General features: G+C 40.8%; 3 protein-coding genes across 10 annotated transcripts in view; 2 read left to right on the top strand and 1 right to left on the bottom strand.

Moving 5' to 3' along the window:
- Positions 1 to 8,087, top strand: part of pde4d (phosphodiesterase 4D, cAMP-specific) — a 254,346-nt gene extending 246,259 nt beyond the window's left edge. For all 5 annotated transcript variants that reach the window (XM_034090876.2, XM_071204369.1, XM_071204370.1 and 2 more), the window contains 4 exons: positions 475 to 629; positions 720 to 842; positions 3,194 to 3,376; positions 4,269 to 8,087. In XM_034090876.2, the coding sequence (XP_033946767.2) occupies positions 475 to 629; positions 720 to 842; positions 3,194 to 3,376; positions 4,269 to 4,814 (1,007 nt within the window). In that variant the 3' untranslated portion in view covers positions 4,815 to 8,087. The remainder of the gene's footprint in view (positions 1 to 474; positions 630 to 719; positions 843 to 3,193; positions 3,377 to 4,268) is intronic.
- A 1,894-nt stretch (positions 8,088 to 9,981) lies between these two features.
- rab3c (RAB3C, member RAS oncogene family) lies at positions 9,982 to 21,637 on the bottom strand. Of its 2 annotated transcripts, none has more exons than XM_034091824.2 (5): positions 21,530 to 21,637; positions 19,645 to 19,869; positions 15,248 to 15,366; positions 12,689 to 12,813; positions 9,982 to 12,458 (listed from the first exon to the last, which is right to left on the bottom strand). In XM_034091824.2, the coding sequence occupies exons 1-5, from the start codon at positions 21,545 to 21,547 to the stop codon at positions 12,268 to 12,270; spliced, it is 678 nt and encodes a 225-aa protein (XP_033947715.1). In that variant the 5' UTR covers positions 21,548 to 21,637; the 3' UTR covers positions 9,982 to 12,267. The 2 variants fall into 2 exon arrangements, with proteins under 2 accessions (XP_033947715.1, XP_033947716.1); XM_034091825.2 differs by lacking the exon at positions 21,530 to 21,637 and adding an exon at positions 20,955 to 21,154.
- Positions 21,638 to 22,513: 876 nt separating this feature from the next.
- Positions 22,514 to 25,532, top strand: LOC117452376 (ATP synthase subunit C lysine N-methyltransferase). Of its 3 annotated transcripts, XM_034090969.2 has the most exons (7): positions 22,588 to 22,604; positions 23,025 to 23,084; positions 23,908 to 24,087; positions 24,600 to 24,704; positions 24,795 to 24,935; positions 25,017 to 25,067; positions 25,157 to 25,532. In XM_034090969.2, exons 3-7 carry the CDS (start codon positions 23,920 to 23,922, stop codon positions 25,343 to 25,345), a joined length of 654 nt encoding a protein of 217 aa, XP_033946860.1. In that variant the 5' UTR covers positions 22,588 to 22,604; positions 23,025 to 23,084; positions 23,908 to 23,919; the 3' UTR covers positions 25,346 to 25,532. The 3 variants fall into 3 exon arrangements, with proteins under 3 accessions (XP_033946858.1, XP_033946860.1, XP_033946861.1); XM_034090967.2 differs by lacking the exon at positions 23,025 to 23,084 and having other exon boundaries at positions 22,514 to 22,604; XM_034090970.2 differs by lacking the exons at positions 22,588 to 22,604; positions 23,025 to 23,084 and adding an exon at positions 22,616 to 22,638.
- Positions 25,533 to 25,546: the final 14 nt, after the last annotated feature.

A 25,546-nucleotide genomic window follows, 5' to 3' on the forward strand; every position in this document is an offset into this window, starting at 1 on the left:
GCCCAAATGGGGATTCCCTGAAGGAAAGGCAGTGTGAGTCATCCTAGTTAGGACTGATCTTCTGTCAGCCACAGAGCGACAGAGCAGGATCCCCTTTCTCCCTCTGCTCATCTGCTCCACTGAGGCCAAGACTAATGCATCTTAATGGAAAATCTAAATACAGCAAGAGGACCTTCAGATGACGCAGAGTGGGGAAGCCTCTGAGCAGAAAGCATGCTGGGGGTTTCTTATGTCTCTCACAGAGCAAGTGATGGACAATACAGGCGTCACCGCAGCACATATACATTTGGACAGGCCTTTTAGCAGATAGTTATCCCTTATTCTGTTGAAAAGTTTGACCTTGTTGAGTAGTATTTTCTTACAAAATAATCAAGGCAAAGAAATTACATGTTTCATGGTGGAAAAATTCTGATAATTTCATGTTATTTCAATTTTGAACAATCACATAAATGATCGATGGTGTCCTCCTTGCAGATTCGGAGTTGGCGCTGATGTACAATGACTCGTCGGTGTTGGAAAACCACCATCTAGCAGTCGGTTTCAAACTTCTACAAGAGGAGAACTGTGACATCTTCCAAAACTTGACCAAAAAACAAAGACAATCTCTGAGAAAGATGGTCATTGACATTGTAAGTGAAAAGAGAAGAAGAAGAAGCCAATGTCATTACATCACCTTTTTCTCGTATTGATAACTAATGATTTTCCCCAATAATTCCCAGGTGCTAGCAACAGACATGTCAAAGCACATGAATCTACTGGCTGATCTGAAAACTATGGTTGAAACCAAGAAGGTGACCAGCTCTGGTGTCCTGCTGCTGGACAACTACTCAGACAGGATACAGGTCAGGACAAAGTTCACCATCAGAAACAACAAGATGTGTGCCACTCTGTTAATGATGTGCATGTGCATTCAAAGAATACTGCGGTCTAGGGATGCTCCGATTGATCGGCCGCCGATCATTATCGGCCGATATTCACTCTCTCTATAAAGGCCGATCAGGAGAGCCGATCAGATGATGCAAAATACAAGAGACTTTTCTCTGTGCGCGGCAAAACAAGCTCGCCAAAATGGCTTCACCGGTCTGGTAGTTTTTCAAGGTGTCCTAAAAAGACAATAAAATAGCGGTATGCAACGTGTGTGAAGCAGAAAGAGAGAGAGAGAGGTCACGATCAGCTGACGGAGAACACGCAGCTCTACCTGATCACAGCCGCAGCTCGGCCCGCTGTGACGGACCGGTGAGCGGAGCAACACACACACTTCAAGTTAGAACACACTTAGCTATTTTATCTACCTCTGGAACAAGCTAATCTAGTTATAATATGTTTATTCTTCACTGTCAGGTCACTAGTTTGTTTGAATGTAATAAGTATGTTGTTTGCGCATCATTTATTGAAAAAATTAATCTGAACTTTTCGATCTGTTACGATTATAAACTGAAGCAATATAAAAATGAGCCCCATTAACTGAGTTTTAAACATCAGCATATATTACCGGTCATAGTCCGGTAATTACCGGCTAACAGAAACTCTGCTACACAAGTCACAATACAACACTTTAAATGGAAGATCCCCATAGCCCCCACCCACCCTGTGATCGGATCGGCGATCGGTATCGGCCGATTCTGATTCCAGTGATCGGCCCCAAAAACCCTGATCGGAGCATCCCTGCTGCGGTCCCCTTAAATATTCTGATAACTTGGGCTTCTAAACAAATGTCACCTCGGTATAAAAAGACATCATTAGTACCTCTTGGTTATTTTAGAAAGCTACACGGCTAAATGTGTTGATTACTTGCAACACAGCTTAAATGGAAGATCCCCATAGCCCCCACCCACCCTGTTTCATTTCAAACCTTTATTTAATCAGATTGGTCCCTTGAGATCATAGATCTCTTTTTCAAGGGAGACCTGCAGAATATAGGTTCCACATGAAACATAAAACAATAAAGGACATCATACATTATATTTACAGGATACATAGTTATAGACATTTACAAGTGCCCATTGTATCAGCAAGCATTTCATTTACCCTAGCTTTAAAAACATGCAGAGGAATGAGATTGCTCAGTTTCAATTCTTGCTGAAGATTGTTCCAAGCAAGCGGAGCTGCGCACATAAAAGCTGTCTTACCTAAGACAGTCCTTGCTCTTGGCACATCTAACAAGACTACATCATGTGATCTCAGACAATAGCTGCTTGCAACTCTCTGTGTTATCAGAGAGCAGATATAATACGGGAGTTTACCCAACAAAGCTTTAGAAATAAACGTGTACCAATGACTGAGCCTCCGTACAGAGAGGTGATGGTAAACCTGCCTTGGCATACAGTGTACAGTGATGTGTAAGTGCTTTACAATTTGTGACAAATCTCAGATTTGATCGGATCGGCGATCGGTATCGGCCGATTCTGATTCCGGTGATTTGCCCCAAAAACCCTGATCGGAGCATCCCTGCTGCGGTCCCCTTAAATATTCTGATAACTTGGGCTTCTAAACAAATGTCACCTCGGTATAAAAAGACATCATTAGTACCTCTTGGTTATTTTAGAAAGCTACACAGCTAAATGTGTTGATTACTTGCAACACAGCTTCCTCCATCCTCAAATTCCTCCATTTTGTGTCAGAACCACAAATGAGTTGCATCAAAGTTCACCAAGATGAACTCCATGTGTTAAAACCACACAACAGTTGTATTGTATTTCACCTCTTTAACCAATTATCTATTTACCAAACATGTCATTAAAATCACATGATTTAGGGTTTTTAGTTCAGAAATCCTTTATTAGTCCCACAACAGGGAAATGTACAGTTACTGCAAATGTTGATAGCAGATACAAAAAAAAGAGACATGAAATAATAAAAAAGTAAAGCACACAAAAATAAAGACAAATAGGTACACAACCATGGCTAAATGGAGTAGCAGTATTTTCAGTGAGGGACATACTGTAGATGGCATTGAAGTGTTGTTACCTTAAAAGAATATAGGTTAGGACATTTATAGGTTAGAGTATTTTCGACATTAAAGTGATTATAGCGCCGTACAAAATGCACATAGTGTTTATTTTGTACAGGTTTATTGTACAGGTTTGCAAGAGTCTCTATTGTTGATGCTTTGAACGAGCCCCTCTGCTCTAAATCATGCAACATGTGGCTGGCATGTTCCCCCTTTTTTTAACCTCTTATTTGTTATATCCAGGTTCTGCAGAACATGGTGCACTGTGCAGATCTGAGTAACCCCACTAAGCCTCTCCAGCTGTACCGGCAGTGGACGGACCGCATCATGGAGGAGTTCTTCACCCAGGGGGACCGAGAGAGGGAGAGAGGCATGGAGATCAGCCCCATGTGTGACAAACACAACGCCTCAGTAGAAAAGAGCCAGGTAACACACACACACACACACACACACACACACACACACACACACACACACACACACACACACACACATATGTGCTATACATGCATAATGTGCATAGATAAGATAAAGGTCACATATTATGCAAAATCCACTTGTTCATGTCTTCTATACATCAACACGTGTCCCCTCTGTGTAAAGAGATTCTGAAAGTTTCAGGAACAAAGATTCGCTCACTTTTTGTCCTGATCCATTTATATAAAAACCTGTCTGAAAATGAGCTGATCAGATGTTGGCCACTTTATGATGTCATAACGATTGTTTTGGCTTGTGTAACCCCCCCCCCCCCCCCCCTTATCACCTGAATCTCCTCCTAGAGCACCATTGTGTTCTTTTTAACCAAATCTCTCTCAGAGGGGCGTGGGGAGTGGCTCCTTATTTTCATCTAAAGTATCAGACAGAGAATCAGCTCTTTTGGAACAGGGCTGAAACAGAGGGGATTATGGGTAATGCTACAATGATCTCTTTGGTATTTGGAGCCAAACACTTCAGAGACATGTTTTGTATATATCTGACACCTATAATATATTGATGAAAAACAGTGTAATAGGGGGCCTTTAAGAAGTGCTTTATTGATCCCAATTGGGGGAATGTTTGCGCTGCAGCAGCATAAAAAGACAAGGCATTGTACATTAGAGAAATTAAAAGACTAAAAATAAACAATCCAAATTGTAAACATCTCAAATGGAAATAAAATAGCAATAAAAATGTAGAAAATATACATGTTGAAATACAAATTTACAGTAACAAAATATAAAGCAGGATATTATACATTAAGTGTGTAAGGAATGGAATATTAAACAGATAAAATAGACACACACTGGATGACCTATTTCCCCCCATTTCCCCCATGTAGGTGGGTTTTATAGACTATATCGTCCACCCTCTGTGGGAGACGTGGGCGGACCTGGTGCACCCAGACGCCCAGGACATCCTGGACACGCTGGAGGACAACAGGGAGTGGTATTCAAGCACCATCCCCGCAAGCCCCTCCCCCACCCTGGACGATCCCGAGGATGGAACGAGACCTCCAGGAGGGGACAAGTTCCAGTTTGAGCTCACGCTGGAGGAGGACGGGGAGTCGGACACTGAGAAAGACAGCGGCAGCCAGCCGGAGGAAGAGGAGGAGGAGGAGGAACTAGAAGATGAGGATGATGAGGATGATGATGATGATGAGTTGGAGGAGGAGGAGGAGGATGAAGACGAGGAAAACAGCTGCACTGACTCTAAAACACTCTGTACGCAGGACTCTGAATCTACAGAGGTTCCTTTGGACGAACCGTTGGGGGGACGGGACGAGGAGGAGGTAGTGGAAGAGGGGGAGACACCCTGCACACAAACCTGTGTGGTGGAGGGGGAGGTAGCAGAGGAGGGGGAGAAAGAGGAGCCCCCCCACACATAGCAGTGTCTGGACAGCAGCTGATTAACTGTTCTTCTTAGTAATGACAGATGATTATTTATAGAATATTTTTTGGGTTTCGTGGAGTTTGTGTTTTTTATACATCTTTGTGTATGGTTCCAAAGCGTGCGCTGCTCTTCACCTTGGCCACTCCTCCTGTCCGCTTCGTTCAGACACCGGTACTTCTTCAAGTTATTTTGCACTCAGGAAAACTCCTCTCCATTCCCCTTTGTACTAAAGTGGCGTGTCCTTATTTCTCTTTTAGGCCTCCCCTTTACAGGCTTAAGTTTAGAACATGGACTAACAGCTCTCAGTCTGCTCAGAGCTGTTCACACGATACATAATATCACATGTTCCTTCCCTCCGCTTCGGCTCAGCATTGCCTGAAAGTTTAGCAGTATTTCTGTGTTTTATCAAGTGCCCATACTTGTGGTTATCAGTGTGTTCAAGGAGAATCTCCCCCTCGGTTAGGTCAATCCCTCCCTCTGAGAATTAGGAGGCATTATATGCTGCCGTTCTGCTGAAAACCTGACGGGACAGAGATGAAAGCTGCAGCACACGGGGAGCTTTTCGAGACACACGTTTCTGATGTGGAAGTCTTCCTTGAAAACCTGACTGATACAAAGCTCAAATCTGAACAACTGAGATGCTGTCCTAGACCTCTTTAATGTTTGTATCGTACTGTATGTAAGATTCAGATATTTTCTAGAATTTACTTTTGCAATCCTAGGCTTTGTTTTGTTAGCAGAGAGGATTAGAGAACCAATGGGAAGACATGTGTAACAGATATTCAGTGTTTTGAAGGGGTATCTTCACCGCTGGATTACATTAGGAGTGTTTGCACTTGCTCCAATAGCATTTAAACTACTATTACCATGCCACTATACCCATATTCGGTTAGTCCTGTGAGTGAAACTTTGAAATTATTCATTACAACTATTCGTTTGGTGAGAGTTTTCACTGAGAAGGAGGCGGGACGTTACTGTATGCTTTACTTGCATTGAAATTTGGATGAAGCCTTTATATTTTATTATTATTGCCTGCAGTTCTTTTGAACACATCCTGAGACAATGCAATGCTTTGTAGTTGATACAAAAAGCACCTTTTTTTTAGAAGCTTGATTAGTGCTTGGAGTATACAGAAATACTGTAGTAATGGTGAGTGAAAACTACTGGGGTGATTTTATACCAAAGCTTTTACTCTCCTTTCTTTTATTTTGCTCATTAACAGTGATGTACGTATCACCATCAGCTGCTTGTTTTCAGCTTCACTTCATTTTCTATTCGGCGGCATGAATTTATTTTGCCAACACAATTAACCCAGTTGCTGTCTTTGTTTTCGACAAGACAATCAGCTCCGTTGCATAGTCTTCAGATAAGACTATCCTCTACGTAGATACTCTTGATGCACTGATATATTCATATATCACCACTTTAATATTTGTAATGTTTCAACTCGCCAACCCCTCACTCATGAATATTTAGGCTAGACCAGTGCTGTCTTACACCTCGTCCAAGACTTGCTTTTTTTTTTCATGTATTTTTTTTTTTTTCACTTAACACCTGATGCTATTATTTATTGGTATATTTTTTATTTATTTTTTGCAATATAAAGGTGGTACAGTAAATGTTTGACTGTAGCATAGACCACAGTGCAGGTTTGGCTGTTACAATACTCAAATATCCCTTTTATTTCTCTGTGTACATAAAATATAGAAAACCCACAAATGTAAAAAAAACAACTAAAAAACACTTTGAAATACTGCACACTGCTTTTTTAACAAGTGTTCGTCATTTCAAAAGTTAATTTTATCTTTCATTTTGTGCCAAGTTTTGTTTTTCCTCTTTTTTCATCCTCACCCAATGCCCTTACCTGTTATAAAATGTTCTGGTTTTATCGCTGTTTACAAAAATATATTTATTGTGCTGTATATAATATATAATTATTAATGTTATTACTATCATAATGCCGTTTGTTGTAAATGGTCGATTCTTATCATCCCTTTTGGTGATGGTGTGGCTGTATTACGTACCTCTTGTTGAGAGAATGTTTATAACAGATGAGCTTTGGTGTAAAAAAAGATCCACCGACATGTTGCTGACCTGAGAAGTAGCTCAGTGAAGAGAGGGGGAAGCCAAATTGTTTGTTTTTTTAAAGAAACTGTTCCTTGGCCCATGGGCTGTGCCTTAAATTCAAAGCATGTCATTTACTTTAGCCTTTTTTTCTATTTGATTTCCTAGTTCTCTTTTGCTGCATCAGTGGATCTTTTGGCTTGGGTTGGCCTGACCTCCTGCTGTGACTTTGAAAATGTTTCTTTTTTTTCTCACAGCCAAACACATATTTATCCATCAAAAATTTGTTCCTGGGTAAAATTGTGCAGATTCAGGTCAATCGCAAGCCATAGATGTACTCCCTGAGTGATGTGTGGCCGAAAGCCGGATGTCCAAGAGTCGTATTTGCTGTAGACCTGGTGTGAACAACTGGCACTTCCTTACGCCCTGACACTACACTCACTGTGACACACCCGCTGGGATGTAAACGATACGGGAGTGGCTTTGTCCGTGCAGAGGTACTGCAGTGTCGTCTCCATGCGTGTGGGAGTGTCACAGCTACAAACACTGAACGGGGTGCAACAGGAGTGTGTCCCGCTGCTCAACCACAGCCTACAAAGCACAGAGTCTTTGAGACACATCTGCATGTTCAGCCACTGCTGCATTAATTATGGCTGAAACACTGACGGTGTGTTGCTTATCTATGCTCGGCCCACACTTTCACTCACATGACTTGCAATATCCAAAACCACTGACATCTTTATGCCTGGACGGGAGAAGGGTTTAGTATATTTCTGTAGTGAGGGGTGGGCTTGGGGGGGTGGGCTCGGGTAGGGGTTTTGAGTGCATCTTTGTCCAAAAACAGGGACTCTTATTTTGACACACATACTGTAGATTCTAAACAGCCCTGGACCAATGGAAACAGTGGGTTCTTTTATCATTATGTGTTCTATTTTTTATGGTATGAAAGGAAAACACAAACTGTAACTTAAAAAAAGGTCTTCAGGACAATTATTTTTTTGGGTTATGTCTTTAGAATGCCAACTTGTCTGGAAGTTTCACAGGACAATTAAAATGTTATTTTAATGGATTCCTTGTTAATTGCAGTCTATTGGATAGCACTGTAGATCATACAACTTTATGTAAAAAACAAATGAAAATAATGAAAAAAAGGTTTTTATATGCAATGGATTAAATAAAAGCATGGGTTGATTCTGCCTACTCACTGGTTTCTTCATGTCATTGTTTCAGAGGGTCATACCATGCATACACCATGCATTTGTTTCACAGAGAAAACGTAATAAAGCCTGAAAGAACATTTTCAAAAACATTGTTTTGGGTTTTGGCATTTTTTCATACCCAAAGCCAATCTGTATGTTTTCTTGTTCTTCTTTATTATTGACATGATAGATCTATATTATTACAATTTTGGAAGATTGCTGTCACCTTGATACAAAAAAAAGAAAAGGCTGCGATTGGCATGTATTGTCACGTTTCATTTGTATATCTAAAGCAGTTGCATATTTATAATAGCTTTTTTTTTTGTATTCATCCCCAATCAAAGATATCGTACAAAGTGCGTTAAATATATACTAAAATATGTTGTATGTGATAATCAGTTGTGATCAATATGCCTCCTAATGACATATTAACATGTCACAAGAAAGCTGGTCAATTGTGTTGACACAAAAATAGAAATTCAGATTCTTAACTTGAAAAATCTCTCTGGTGACACCACTGCATTCAAATATATTAATATGTTTGTATAAGGACGGGGGAAATAAAAACAGAAATTACGAAATATTCCTCCACTGATCACAAAGGGGGGTGCCTGCCACAGCTCAGAGCTCACTCTACTACTGAAGGAGAAAGAAGTGGAATCTGATCCGGTTCATGCACCAAGTTGGGTTTTGGAGGACTTTTTCCGGTCAACCAGGCTGTTTTTGGAAGTTAACTGAAGCCAGGAGCTGGTGGGATGAAACAATTCAATCTTAAACATCATCTTTTGACCTGCATCTGATCTGTGATCTGGCCTGCTTGGACCTCAAGCTAAGTGTCTCTGCCTCTTTAGAGATTTCCATTTCCTCGACCTAAAACCCTACAAACCTGCAACCACTCACCTCACTCCGCCGGTTGGACTCTTCATTCATACACATATCTACCTGAACTGTACTGGAATTGAACTGGACTACTTTCACAGTGTAAAAGGACAATACTCATTCACTCTCTCGTCATGGTTTGGTCTGTTATTTAATTAATTAATTAATATATTTGGTTTTTGCATATTTTGCTTTGTGATGTATTAATTATAATTTTGGTCAAATACAGACATCTTATTTTGATAAAGACAAATTGATTGATGTGCTGATTTTGTACCTTCCGTTGCTCGGTCATCGGGCTACCCCTCCATCATTTATTTAAATTGACCTTTTCATTTTTGCAAATAAATATTTTAAATATTCTTCTGTCTGATGCCCAAATGTAATGTCATACTTTTGGGATAAAACCTACGCTGCATGTTACAACTGTAACATTAACATGGAGAGGAGTAATGATAACATGCGAGTGAATTGTTGGAAAGTCTACATAAAAATGAACTGAACATTTAAATACCAATCTTCAAAGTACTTTCTGTAAAGTGCTTTACTTGAGTAAATGTATTTACAACTCAGGTGTCATATTATTGAATATTAGATTATTATACTGAAGCATACATATGTAAATGCAATTGTTATGATGTTTAGGCTCAATATACCTATAGGCCTACTGTTGGGTAGTTTAATGCACAGACATTTATTTTTGGTAAACACTTAATTGTAGATTAACTAATTAAAATAGCTGTAAAATGTAAAATGTAGTGAAGTATATAAAGTGTAACATACAAATATGTATTTTAGTACACTATTTGAATGTACTTTCCATCACTGCATTTGAGGCCAGTGCAGTATAATGTCCAACACTAGGTGGCGGTCACTGCCCGTGAATGGAAGGAGGCGTCAGCGCTGCAGAGACAGCAACCCCGGGTCAGAAGGCAGCACGCGCACACACACGCACACACTGCCCTCCTTCATACTCCTGTAGCGTCAGCAGAGACACAGAGAGAGAACACGGACACCCACTGATAGAATCTGATTTATTTCCTATAATCTGAAAAACATACATCTTACTTTGCTTGCACTCTGAGAAACATATATATTCAGTTATATGTAAAGTCATAGAGTTCTAAAATGACATTTGACCAGAGTGACAGATCTATTCCTCTATTAAATGAATCTTGACCGGAGATCAATACAATAATTTATTTCATGGCTACTGGCTTAAAATGATAATATCACATACATACACAGATGCACACGCACGAAGCACACATATGCTTTGAACTTGTTTGTGTATCCCTTTTCTTAGAATTACAACAGAATGGCATATGGCATGGACTAAGATATCTCCCTGACTATCTTTCACAATAACACTGCATTTTGACATGATAATACAAGATCAATCAACACCCAACAGTTAGCAGGAACAGCATATAGTACGTGAATACATTTGTACAAAAGGTATACACAAACAATACACTATAATATGGAATTTGTCAGTTCAATATGGCAGGTACACACACACACACACACACACACACACACACACACACACACACACACACACACACACACACACACACACACACACACACACACACACACACACACACACACACACACACACACACACACACACACACACACACACACACACAACTGATGGTCCTGGGACAACAGTGAGTGATGACTTATTCTTCTCAGAACTGACAGCAGTTCTCTGCTGTCTCAAAAAAGCCTATTTCACACATTCAGAGGCTGCAATTACCATGAAGCACACACTCACTTTGTTTAAAGAGATTGTACATCAGTTTCAGAGCCTTTCTGACCAAACTCACTCACACACTGCAGATAGAGTCATTGTACTCGAGCACAGGAGAAACTATGTACAGGGTTTCATTCATAAAATATTGCACTTATTGGCCCATTGCATCTCACAGCACGTGCTATGATGATGCGTCTAAATCTGTAACACAGAGTGATATATACACTATCTTATTATATAAATCTACATAGATAACTGGTACATGCAATTTTTGGGAGTTTTTATTCAACTATGCAACAAACAACTGACGATGCTAAAAGGAACTGTATGTTTTGGCACAAATGTGTTTTTTTAATTATTGTAGAACTGAAAGGCGTTCTGCAATGTTTGGACTTAAGTTTAAGACCACTGCAGTGCTGTATATGCCTTCATCCATATTTTAGACTACTGTATATCGCTTACTCAGATTCAAACATGACATTTTAGCATGCTGAATTAAACAATATTTTGTTATTTATATGGCTGTTTATTCCATGCCAGAGCTGATCAGTTGTTGTATAGCATACACTGTGCGGTGCCTTGTCTGTGTGACATTGGTGTTAAATGAAAGGCTGATAATTGCTATTATATGAAGTCGAGGATGTTAGGGATCTATCTCTAGATAGAACAGCACATATGATTTTTTTGGCAGCATGCTCATTGCATCAAACTATAAAGGGTCATGTTAGAGGCTAAACACATACGAATAGTTGCTTTTACGATTTACAGCTATACTTATCAGGGAAATCACACATCTACAGACAGCAAAAACGTGGAATACTACTCACATCGACATTAAACGTACTGGATTCATTCAGAAAGTTAGCATGACAGAGGAACTTACAGAGGCCGTGTGGGAGATGCTAAAAGGACACTTCTTATCCAAGTAGATGATTTTTTTAGATGACAAAGTTGCACTCATTTGCGACTCAGAGATAACACTCACACTCATGCACACCCACACTCACTTACTGTACAGTCACACAACAGCCACACACTCATTACACAAAAGAAAGTGGCTACGTCCTATCGTGCACTAAATCATGGATTTGGCAGCTTTAGGAGACAAAATAATTCTAGAAAAAGGAAAATACATCATGTACAAAACATTTAAATTAAAGCATTCACTGACTCACTCCCTCATTTATAATTATTCTAGGTCTTAAATATGTTAAAGGTCTTTCCCTCATTATGAATCATACTTGGTTTATGACCATACTAACTAGTTGAAGAATGAGAATATTCTGTCTCTATATTCTAGATATCCTGTGATATTACACATTTTACAATAGCCATGTCTGGTTGTCTGGTTATTTGCTCTTGATATAAGGTGATAAAGTTAAGAGTTAATACGACGGCATTTTGTAATTCTACTACTAAACAGGGTTTGAGCTGTAGTCCAGAGGAAGCAGCACTAGCAGGAGTGATAAGGGAGGACAACACTGTGCACACTCTACCAGCTGACGGACCTGCGCTGCCCTGCCTCTGCTTCCTGACACCCGTCACTAACAGTTGCATCCGGACTGCTGCAGGGGCGGAGCGCTGTCTGTGAGTTTGGCAGTGGCAGCTCCTGTGGTGACGGCCGGATCCGAGTCCAAGCTGTCGGACATCTTGTCACAAATTAGGTCGACGAGGCGTTCAAAGGTCTGCTTGACGTTGACGTTGTCCTTGGCGCTGGTCTCGAAGAACTCAAAACCTTGGAGAAACGGAGAGCAAGTAACGTGAGAAAAGACAGGGCAGACTAAAAATATGTTTTAGGAAAAGCTATGATCTTTATTTGAAAGAAAGCTGCTTCTATGTACAATAGCAGTATTGTATGATACAATAATACTTTATTGTCAGATTAATTAATTACATGCATCCCTTTCACAGTATTTTGTATGATACCCAAAAGGCATTAGGGTTATATGTTGCTCCAAGGCTTACCCAATTGTTCTGCCAGCAGTCTGCCATTGTCCACTGACACAACCCTCTCCTCTTCCATATCACACTTATTTCCAGCCAGCACCACCTGCGCATTATCCCACGAGTACGTCTTGATCTGGGTTGACCTGAACGCAAAAAAGAAAAGAAAATGAATCACAGTCAAATAAATGCTGTTGCTGCGCTCTTAGACATCATCTCAGGATCGTTTTTGTGAAACGTTTTGTTGGACAGGATTCTAAAAGATACTAAAATGTGGCAAATCCTAAAAGATTGCAGACCTTCTTTCGTAATGAGAAATTCCTATTTGGAGCAGGCATGAACGATGATTCCATCACTTTGTGTTTGGCGTTGGGAAATGTAATATATGAGTCACGGATGGCGGCAGCGGAAAAGTAGGTCAATTCTGGTCTGTGCTGAAAACATGTCATTATTTCTCAGATATAGGTTCAAATGTGCTATTTTCTACAAATGTGTCATTGATATTTGTCATATACATTGCTTTTCCTCACTTTCCTTTAGATGCCATTCTTTGGCTCCTGCTAACTTCTGATTGGTAAGTCATTAACTGTATGTGTTGAAGGGATTAGTCATGGTCACTGACACGACATATGGGAAACGTTGGTTTATTACTGAGTGAATCAATATTTGAGGACTGTGTCTTTAGGCCAGGCCAAATTAGTTCATTATTTGCTAGATACAGTTAATGAAATGAGGCATAGCATTTTCCAGCATGATAACAACAATAATTAAATGAATCACTGGAGAGGTTCCACACTGTTCTAACTTCCAAACTCATTCTGAGAAAGCAAATATCTCCTGTGGTGTTGCAGTCTGACTACAAGTAGGGCAGCTAATGCACCACGGGCTGCAACCAGCAGAGAAAGAGCCAGTAAGAGAGAGAGCAAGACATGAGGAGTCAGGAAGAGAGCAGCATCATGTTTGCTCTCCTCCCTCTGTCCACTTCTCACTTGTTTTAGTGTTTCATAATGTTCTGTCAGAGAAACATTGTGTTTGCATATGCAGCCTATACAAGATAAGATTGACTCGTGCTTTTTGGAACAATGTAGTCTATGGAGAACAGAGGAAAAGAGCAAGATGGAAAGTAAATGCTTGGAGATTGTTGCCATAATAAAATGTCTTATGTGTAGCGTTTACATTTGATGTCAGCATTACAATATTTCCCTGTTTTGTCTCGGTCACAGACAGGAAATGAGCACGTCACAGGCTTAATTCAGCCACAGTCGGTCGGGGAACGAGACGTTGCCATGGCAACCTCTTTTTTTCTACAACCTTGTCACAAGGAACAAGGGAAAGAGAAAGTAGAATTGAAGCCCCGTGGCAAAGGCAAAAAAGGAGAATTGTGGCTACATGAAGGGTACAAAGGGCCTCTCTTGTACACAGCTGAATGATCTGCACACTGTCTGCTAGGTAAGCACACAGGTCATGCTCTCAGATCAATGAGACAATTGGCCAGATACCCACCACAGACAGTACACACTGACTATTCCATTAAAGTGTCGACGAGGCCATAAACGGTGAATAGGTGGGTCTGGCTTCAATCTCTCTTACAAAAAGACTCTTCTTAATCACTGGAAGTCTATATCAACACAAATCAGGCAGATGATGTAGATAATTCAAGCTAATAAAAGTGCAGCATCTCACTATTAACCCTGACCTTAAACAACGCAAACGAAAGAACACCAGGCTTTGAAAACAGTATGTGCTTACTATAAATGCAGCTGCTCTAACCGTGACAGGTGCAATCTGAAGCAGCTGTCGAGCGCTGCTAGTTCAGTGATGAGGGCCGAGTTGACACTGGCCTTAATACTGACTGTCAGAAATATGGAATGCAGGTCAAGTGTCAACGGCAATGAGGATTTGTTTTTTCTCCTATAGTCTCCTTCGGCTGAGATAGATACAGCAGCTGTAGGACCTCATGTTATAAACCACATTTCTTATCACAACATTATGTGTAGGGTCGAAGTGTAAACAAATCTAACCACATATATTTCTAATTGAAGTTCCTCTGTGTTTCACCTTCCTAGCTGTTGTGCTGTGCTTTTTTTGCTCGTTTCTAGAGCAGCAATCCTAACCCAGAAGCCTGGTTTTTGCAGCCATTTCAACGTGGCCTTCCAAGTCCTGTTATAGACACGGATGCATCATAATGAACAACATTTAGGCTTGGCTCAGAATTGCTCTTCAGCCTGCAGACTCTGTGTGTGACTCATGAATGGACGAGCGCCATGACCTTGACAAGTCTCCCTAAGATCTCCAAGCCTGACAAAGATGCATGCACGAAACATAACTACACTGTCACATAACAGGGAGAGAGGGAAGGACGGTATCTGATAGGGATCATTTCAGATGTGTCTTGGAAAAAAGGACAAACCATGTACAATATGAAGTCGGCATGATATCAACAAATTGCATTATAGCAACAAACAGGAAGTCCTTCTACTGTTAATCTGATTCTCATAATAGAACAATATTCCAAAGAATACAGATATTATAATTTACATTTAGAAGGAAATTGCCTTAAACAGCCCAACATGAACTCACCAGTCCTGCACAGCGCCGAAGGACTCCTCGTTGGTGATGTCGTACATGAGGATGAAGCCCATGGCCCCACGGTAGTAGGCGGTGGTGATGGTCCTGTAGCGCTCCTGGCCAGCTGTGTCCTACACACACACAACATGATTTAGCACCGCTGTTAGCCCACTGACTGTTATTCACACTGTCAGCCTCGGCAACATCCACATGACCCTGCAAAGCACATATATGCAAGTCCATAATGATAAATGAGAACCCACATACATAATTAATCTGCAGCTATTTATACATACAGCACTAAGAGATTCTTCAGGTCAAATCCGAGCACAATTTAGGATCCACACTTTAGATTTACTTATGGCTTTGTTTGTTGTGTTTGATATGCAAATAATCATTATGCTCACTGCCTCACTGGCTTTGCATTGATGAGATGCCAAAAACACCGAATCAGTTTTGGCTGATGTGATTGATTCTTTCCTCTCCTCGCTCAGCTGTTAATCACTCGATGGTGCAGTACTCACAGCTCAGCTCATGCATGGCATGCATTTCTTAGGGAAAGGGCTACAAATAGAGATGAAATTATTTCAACATTGGGAGAATGATTGCTGTTCATGATAAGGCTGAACTAATTGCTCCAAGGCAAAGCAAGCCTTGGTGAGTAGTACATTGTACACAGATTACCCTGGAAACAAGCTCCCACTGCAGCATTTGCTACTAGATGTCAATGAAAATGCTAATAGCTCCCAATCCAGAAAGATGAAGCCGTTCTGAAGTGAGTGTGTCCATGAGGAAGGAAGAGAAATGAGGCTGTGAACAGTACATTTCATGTTTTTTGATAAGGTATATAATAATGAATCCCAATGATGTCCTTCCTGTTCATACTGTGCTGTGGTTCCACCCACAACGAATGTGTCTGCAGGCTTCTGTGGATCATGATGGAGCACTTCTGGCTGCTCCACTTGGCTGATGTTAAACAGAAGCTGGACAGGCAGCTCTGGATTGTATTTAGCACAGTGGGTTTTATTTCAGTCAGTGGCTGCAACAGTGTGCCTGTTATAGCCAGAGGACAGCTCTGACCTTCACTTCACAGAGCTCACAGCCGGCCCAGCGTCGGCACACACACACAGCCAGGACCATAACACCTAAAGTGCACGTGAATGTTTGCATTTTTAATGGCTGCTTCTAATGTGTGTGTGTTGTATAAATAGCATTGTTTGTGGAGTTGCATAAAAGGTGTGATTAATCCATTTTATTTGTATTGTTACTATGGATGGATGGATAGTATATCCAAGTTATCTGAATGCTGTTTTAACCTCAGCATGGGATTTTTCAGTAGGTTATTGATTCAATGACCTTTGCATTTCCAGGCTATTTATGTGAGCAGATTTGGCTATTCTCAGTTAAAAAGACAGGACGGAAAAAGAATTAAAATGCTGAGTCCCGCAAATTGGAGCTCCTTGAAAAGCTTCGCTTGACTCTGCAGCTCACTAGAAATCAATCCAAGAAGCTGACTGCTTCGAGTGGAGAGCAGAGAGTGCTGCCTGGCACACGCCTCAACTCTTTTTCATTCAGTAAAGTGAGTTTAAGACTTTCACAAGGCTCTTCTTGGCAGCACTCAGTGATGTGCTTCATTCACTTCAGTCTAATATGACAACGGGCACAACTCCATGATGCATTTTGACACTTTTATTTCTCTGCAGATACATTGTGAAACTAACACAATGTCAATAGCTAATAGCCATCACTTATTACTGTAAGTCTGAGCTCATATTTAGCCCAGTTAGGACACATAAAGACAGATTCATTGGATGGCAATCCTTTGCCTAAAGCCCCTGTCACACTGTCTTGAAATTGACACCAGATGGACACACGAATATGGAATTGTGAATTTCTCACGAAGTTGGCCCCGAAGTTGGTCAACAGCCAAGTAACAGCCAAAGCAAGTACGATGCCTACAGAAGGCCACACGATGGCACCCGAACCACACACGAACATATGGTCGTAGACTTTACTGATGATTTAGAATGTATCCAGACTCAACGTAAGAGCTTGTGCCTCTTCGGGGGGTGCTAACATTTAAACATACACTTTATTCTTTACTTTCGCCGTATTTATATGTAGATTAGAATATATTACTTATCATGTTGTTTCCATAGCAACAACAACTTCCTGTCAACAGCGTAAACTCGCCTTCAAAATAAAAGCATCTAAATAAAACAGGAAGTTAACCTAAATTACATTTAAGACATACAACTGCAACGAAAGTAACAAAAACAATGTAATATCCTTTTCAGTTTCACAGAACACAAATTGGGTTATTTACATAATATGTTTACATGATTTTGTTGTGCAATAAATGCAATCTCGATGTCATCGTACTATAATACGATGGCTACACGACGGCATTGCGAGGGCTTCACGTAGTCGTGTTGCCTTTCTAAGACAATCGGGCAGCTTCTTGTTTCCTTCGTATTGTCTTCGTGAGGCGAAAAATGCCCGATGGCACGGATGATCAGACGAAGATGACACGATTTGACGAGATGCCCTCACGAGTGCCTTACGAAGGGCAAAATGGACACACAAATTCAACACGAAAATGAACCTTCGCAAGGTCCTTCTGCAATTTTTTGGCATGCCAAAGATGTTGCCACCGCTCACGAAGTTGCTGCCGGAGCCTGAGAAACTCCACTGGCGGTCATACGATGGCTTAAGATGCCCTCACGAATGGCCCGATGTTGTTACGATCAGAGCCGAATTTGAACATTTCCTTTATCGTGTGTCCATCGGGTGTCAATTTCAGGACAGTGTGACAGGGGCTTTACTGAATACTTGTCTTTGCTGATGATGAAAACACAGTATCCCAATTAGCCACACTGTTCAAATCTAGATTTCCCATCCTGCTGGATTGCTTATTTTGGCCTCTTTATGTGATTGGCAAACACCAAATGTCTGGGGATGGCTAATTGCTGCAAAAGACAACCGTTATACCAACAAATAATTAAATCTCTTAAGGAAATCTCTGCCATTTGGTAAAGCAAACAAAACACGAGAAATAAAAAGAAATAGAGTGAAAGAGAAGGTCTTTGACATATCTATCCCTGCACTATTTCAGAGATATTACAAGACAATCTGCTTCTGCAGCTCAGATGAACTCCTAATTAAACAGCCTCATACATTCGTTTCCCACACATTCAAAGAAAGGTGTTGCTTTTTCCCGCTGTGTGACAAGCTCACACTTACTAGTCTCCAGACAGTAATGTTAAGCCTTCCATCTGTCTCCATATTACATTACATTACATTACATGTCACTTGTTAGATGCTTTTATCCAAAGCCACTTACATACATTCAGTACTGTGGACAATCCACAGGAGCAATTTGGGGTGAAGTGGGACACAACGACATTCTGACTACAGTGGGATTCGAACTTGCGCACAACTCCACTGCCTCCCTGGTGTGTTAAACCGAGGAAACACCATTTTAAATAGCTTGCAATGACATCCAGGTATTTTAATGTTAACAAACCTATCTATATACCTTAAAAAAGGTGGAGTGGTGAAAGCAAAAGGATCAGCTTTGAATTTACTTTCTAAACTTTGAATTAAGTGTACCTAACATAATGGTAAAACAAGAGATGAAAGGGGAAGTGTATCCAATCTTAACAAGTAGGGATGAACTTTGCTCAGAGATATAAAAAAATTGAATTAATGCATAGGTGTCCCTGTATAAGGAGGACTTTTTAATGGCCCGTACACATCGATTAAGTCCCAACCTGTCACAGGCTTTGAAATATATTGATCCGCAGAGAAAGATATGGGCAGGGGGCAGGGGGACGTGAGCTCTGGGCTGAGATTGACAGTGTTTTACAGACAGGAGTCACTCTGCAGGAACACAAAGACACAGAGAATGGAAGGGGAGGGAGACTCTGAAGAGCTCCTAGCCCCTCAGAGCTGAGGTAGTCCTCCAGGAGACCTTGGAGGACAACAGGAAAAAGATATCTTCCACACATTAGCTATGTTTCAACATGCAAATGATCTCCATTTCACTGATTAAATGGAAATGTGTGCATGGTTGGCATGACGAAATAAACTGTGACATGAAAAGGAACCCACAGTTAATGCTTCATGCATTCTGCTGTAATATAGTCTAAAAATCGTTTTTTCTTCCTTCTATAAATTAGCATCATTAAATAATCTACAAATCCCATGCTGAGTTTAGAAAGATTAATGTGGAATTGGCAGGTTATTCAAGAGTTAACAGCAAATAAGGAAGAAATCATCTTGTGTTAACTAGCCAATGACTGGCAAAAGTAACATAATTTAATAGCTTTAATCCACTGTTTTATATATGGTATGGTCAGGAATCAAACATTTTGTGGCTAACTTCTAAATAATTTAATATTTCATACCCAGATCTGCAGTTTGATCCTCTTGTCATTCTTGTACACAGTCTTCACTTTGAAGTCGATTCCCACTGTGCTGACGAAGGCCGAAGTGAAGGCGTCATCGGCATAGCGGAACAGGAAGGACGTCTTGCCTACGCTGCTGTTGCCAATGATCAGCAGCTTAAACATGTAGTCAAAGTTTTGGTCCCCCCCCTCTCCCTTCCCTTTCGCATCCTGAGTGGCAGCCATCTGCAAAAACACAAAAGAGATGCTGAAAAGAATTTATTCAAAGCTTCACCTTGAGCTACTGTGAAGCTTTTCAGAGCTCTGCTGCAAATAATCTTATGATAAACACAATATTTGTTTTTCAATTTAATGTGGATGTTATAAACAGAGTCCAGTACAGGCTCGCTGAGCAGGCCCCAGATCAGAGGTGACAGAAGGCTGTGTCAGGCAAATAAGCATGACCAACGCAGCAAGCTGTTGTATTGATGAGTATTAGATAACCAGGATTTTAAAGACCTGACGTTGTCTTTTCTATTGCTAAACTGATTGGTTAAATAAATGTTGTTATAGCCCTTATTCCCTTAAAAGCTCATGAATTAGATTAAGTACTAATACTTTGTAAAATACACCCATATTATATTTGAACAAAATATGTCAAACCAAAACGTAGATTTGCCAGTTAAACTGTTACAATTAAAAGTGTGTAATGTTTCCATCTTACATATTCACAAAATAGCTTTCATATGAGAAAGGCAAGGCAATTTCACCAGCCATTACATTTTCTTCCATTTTATTATGAGCTACTGTAGGCTACAATGGAAATGCACATTTCACCTCCAAAAAAACACATTTACACCGAGCATTTGCGTGCTGTCAGAGGACAACGCGATTAAGAACAAGATGTCAAGAAGAGCACAGTCATCTTTGCTCCAAGGTGAATGTTTTCACAAAGCCACTGCGCTTAAAGAACAAACATGGGCAGCCGAGCTCTCCTTGTAGCCAAGTGGTTATGAAAGATGCCGGAGCTCGATCCTGCACCGGGTGTATGTTCGCTTCCGTGTATGAAAGACAAATACCACCGATGCGGCATCTGTAAGGACGTCTCTTTTAAAATATCAATGCAATGCTGTTATTTACGCACACCACGATCAAAAACAAAAGATCCAATATGAATTGACACGGTATAGCTGAGCAAGAAGCTACATGCCAGCTAATGCTAGTCGAGCAATTCTGGGCAAGAGGTCATTTTATGTATTCATGACATTCTTCCACATAACTATTAATAAATGAGAGCACCGAAACGCGTTAAGGGAATTGAGTGAACAAACCTGTGTTGAAGGCCTCGGCTCTATCTGTATCTGCCCCTGTTTTGCAAATACGGTTTTTGGTATTTGTGTCTATCGCAGGCGTTGGTCTCTCCCCGCTCTGTGTCTCTTTCTCTGTGAGCGCCGACCAGTTTCAGCACCTGGGAGCTGTCCCTTCCACTTCGGATATGGCACGCGCCCCTGAGCTGACGAGGCTGCCTCGCGTGAGATGAGCACGAGCAAGGAAAGTGCGTGTCATGCGTTTCTCTGACGTAAGCGATATGGTCCAAAATATGGGGGTTGTAGTTTTTTCACGGTTTCGAAGGGCATCCAAATAATAGATTCTACTACATTACCCAGCATTAAGCGCAGCACATCTGTCAGCAGCTGTGTAATATACTCGGGAAGCGCAGGGAAAGCTTTGTAGTTCGTTATTAAATATGTATCACCAACACACAATGTCCAAGAGAAACTGCAAAAAATGGAAACCTCTGCTAACTGCACGGTATATCCAGTCTAAGGTTTAACCATTTCATCATGTCCCTATCTCTCTCCCTCTGGATCTCTCCATGGTCTTACAATAAAATCACACATCTTACCTTCCCATACAAGTCCATTTCGTGTCTGTTTTCGAATTCACTCCAGCTATAATAAACTCCCAGCTGGACTGTATATTTTCCTCTTTTTTTTCTTCAGGATGCTAATATAATGGCCTCTCTTTTTACGTCACTCTCGGTTGGTCTTGCAGGCACCTCCCCCCCTCCCCCGATTAGACTACATGCAGCTCCGCTATAGAGAACACGCGGCTGAGCAAATAAGTGAGGCCTGAGTGCTGATGAATATTATTATTGTGAGCCTTTCAATGGGAGCAAGTGCAGGATGAGGCCGCGGCCGAGTTGGAAGTGAAAAAAGCAGCATGTTTGTAATTATAATCACATCGGCCCTCTCCAGGGTTAAATGCAAATATTCCTTTCAAATGCATAATTAATTAAAAAAGGTGCAAATCAAAACGGTATCATTGTCATAAGAAGGCGAGGACCAATATGCGTATACAAGCAATTATCCCATAAGTATCTCATATGAGGATATGGGGCGGGATAGTGATGACTGGCAGCCGTTTGTGTGTGTGTGTGTGTGTGTGTGTGTGTGTGTGTGTGTGTGTGTGTGTGTGTGTGTGTGTGTGTGTGTGTGTGTGTGTGTGTGTGTGTGTGTGTGTGTGTGTGTGTGTGTGTGTGTGTGTGTGTGTGTGTGTGTGTGTGTGTGTGTGTGGGGGGGGGGGGGGGGGGGTGGACTAGCATTACTATACTTGTTGTGGGGACCTAAATCTGTTTACACAGTCACGTGTGGGGACTCGCCTCCCTGGGGACAAAATGGAGGGGAATCATTCATTTTAGGGTGAAGACTTGGTTAGGTTTAGGATTAGGGTAAGGGTAAGGGTTAGGGTTAGGCATGTGTTGGTTATGGTTAAGGTTAGGATAAGTCTCCAGGAAATGCATGTAAATCAATGTAATGTCCCCTTGTCCCCTGAAGTGATGTATACATGGTATGTGTGTGTGTGTGTGTGTGTGTGTGTGTGTGTGTGTGTGTGTGTGTGTGTGTGTGTGTGTGTGTGTGCGCGTGTGTGCGTGTTTGCAGGCAGGCAGGCGGTTGAGCGCGCATAGAGAGGCGGATCAGGTAGGCTGTAGCATGTCTTCCTCACATTTAGATAGTGAGTTATAACTTCTAAAATGTTTCAAAGCTGTACATATGTGTGTAAAATGCTCGTCAATAGTGTATATTTTTGCATCTGGTGGTTTACTTTGGCATATTTGCACCGATGTTGACAACAATCTGAAATCTTACAAATCTGTTGGTGTGATTAAAACGTATAGCTTTGTACTAACTCGATAGCCAATGTAGCGGAGCGCCTTAGTTTACCTTTCCGAGAATGCGAGTGATTGATATCGGCTACAAAGCCGTCCTTTCGACAGTTTCAGTACATGACCTACGCGTGGTAAACAAACTTTTCTAGAAGGCTGCTACACCAGAAGGCCTCAGTGGCACCATCTGCTGTGAGACATGTTGCTCTGGTGATATTTATGTCTTCTGTTGTAGCGACTGTTGCCATATAAGCCAACTGACCTGACCTGAAGTGAGCTATATCTATTCACACAGGTAGACTGTTGTTTATGTAATCCTGTTTAGTAACCTTGCACTGTTTTAATGTCACATGATAGCCTAGTCTTTTTTTAGAATAAATGGTTTGAGATCCCACCTTTATCTTTATCATAAAAGGAATACATAAAGTCTTGTTTAAACAGTTTTTACATAATGGATTATTTGGAGACATTAATTTATACCCACTATTTCATAAAAGCGTAGTGATGACATATATTCTTCAAAGCTACATGACGACTGATAACTTGACAGAGATGTCCAACCCAAAACAAAGCTTAAAAATGATTTACTAGTGAGTTCATATGTTTGGCTATGTCATTTTTAGATAACATAAAGACTGCAGTAGCGTTTGCTAGGAGCAGTTACATAACCATTGCTTGTTCTGCAACAATGTCAACCATGCTGCTCAGAATTTGACTGTTGTCATTGTTCATGAATGTGGCTAGCTATTCTGCTTAATGGTCCCCTTTCTGAAATGCCCTTCTATTCTCTGATTTGTCAACTCAATTCTCACAAAAATCAAACAAATATCCCTTTTATGTTCAAAGTACCCCACCAATGCGTCTGTACCCTCTGCTTATTTTAGGCTACTATTTACTATTCCAATTGATACAAACTCAAAGGAGTTCTTGAACCCATTCATTTTGCACCACTCAACTCTTTACTGTCTACCTGATAGTAACGCTGAGGGAACAGAATAAGGGATTGATCATAGAGGATTATCTTCTTTATGTTTAATGTTTTTATCACCTTATGTTTGATAAAGTGATTACAGGTTTCAGTAATCTACTTCATTTACTTTATTTTTAACCTGTATTAGTGACAGTTTGTAATGGAGGACTCCATTGACGTGATTCTGCAAGACCCTGGCAGGGTGTGTTCTACCAGCAGGCCCCACCTCGTCCTGTCGGCCTGCACAGGGGCTCTGCTCACTGGCCTGTATGGAGTCTGGAGAATGTTTTGTATGCCTGGATCACGCAAAATCCCATTGAACCTATTGGTGCTTGAGATTTACTTATTCTGTGTTTACCTGTTTGCTACCTGCTTGCTTTGCCTTTCTTCTACTCTTTCACACAACAAATGGTGCATGTTTTTGTGAACCTAAGAGAGAGCGGCACCATCTTCTACGTTACTTATAACTACTTTATCTGAACTGCATTTTGTCCATTGTTGTAACGTAATGGATCAAGCAGTTGTTTAGTTGTCGATAAACACGAAAAAAACGGAAAGATGATCCGAATGTTATTTAGACTGCATTTTTTGATGCATGGGAAATCTGAATTTGATTTGACATTTTAAAATTAAAATAAAAAACCACATTAATATTTGTTTGCATGCCTGGGTAATCTCAAATCTAAAAGTGAAATATTACATTATCAGAGATTAAACCCAGTTTAATCACAGCTAGAGATTAGAAGCAGCCCTGCAGATGTGTCACCTAGATAGTGCATTATTACTGAGACTTGTATTGAGACTTGTATTGATTAACTAAGTGTGGGTGCTCTGGTCCAGGTTCCTTATTTGCCCTCCAGTAAAGGGCAGACAATGAACATTATGCAGCTGCTTGAGGGACGAACAGGACGCTTAGCAGATCTGGGATCAGGAGATGGAAGACTGGTAAGTGAGCTGATGTTGATCAATTTATATGTGGCCAAAAACTCAATTTAAAATCTTAAATTCCTGAAGTGTTTTGATGTGGTTTTCTAGGTGTTTGCAGCCTCTTCTGCTGGCTTCCGATGCACAGGGTTTGAGATTAACTCAATTTTAGTGGCCTATTCCAGGAGCAAGGCCCACTTTAGAGGAGTGCCCTCCAGCCAGGCAACCTTTGTTAAAAAAGACTTTTGGAAGGTAAGGTCTAAACAAAAAAGTATTGCTTTTCTACCTGATCAAAGTTGGTAAATGACTATCTGCAAAATGTTTCTTTCACAGACTGATTTGTCTTCGTACAACAATGTGACAGCTTTCCTTTCGCCAGGTTTGGTGAGTATTCCTCCTTATGAAGTATTATGTATTTTCCCTTTCTTAATATGTATAGATCATATAGCATAAAGCTTTTGATCGGTTCACAGATGGAGGTGCTGGGTGAGAAGCTGTTGAAAGAGCTTCCTGATGATGCGTGGGTCATCGCCGCTCGTTTTCCTTTCCCCTACTGGCCACTGCGACAGTCTGTTGGCTCTGATCTTGATGAGACTTTTGCTTATGACATAAGCACTGTGCGCTCACACCTGAGAAAAGGAACCAAAATTGTGGAGTATTAATTCACAGTCTTTGGGTTATTTTCTCTTCGAGCACATAATTTAAAGATACAGTTTCTGTCAGTTACGAGCACTGATCAGGTGTGATGGAGAGGATGAGAGGGACTCTGACTTGACAAAATGTCAGGATGATTTTTGTCAAAATCTGCTGCTGTATTTCATAAACCAGTGCATATCCACAACAGACTTAGCCTTTGTAGTCTT

The sequence above is a fragment of the Pseudochaenichthys georgianus genome, chromosome 9 (assembly GCF_902827115.2).
Source record: "Pseudochaenichthys georgianus chromosome 9, fPseGeo1.2, whole genome shotgun sequence".
Lineage (NCBI taxonomy): Eukaryota > Metazoa > Chordata > Actinopteri > Perciformes > Channichthyidae > Pseudochaenichthys > Pseudochaenichthys georgianus.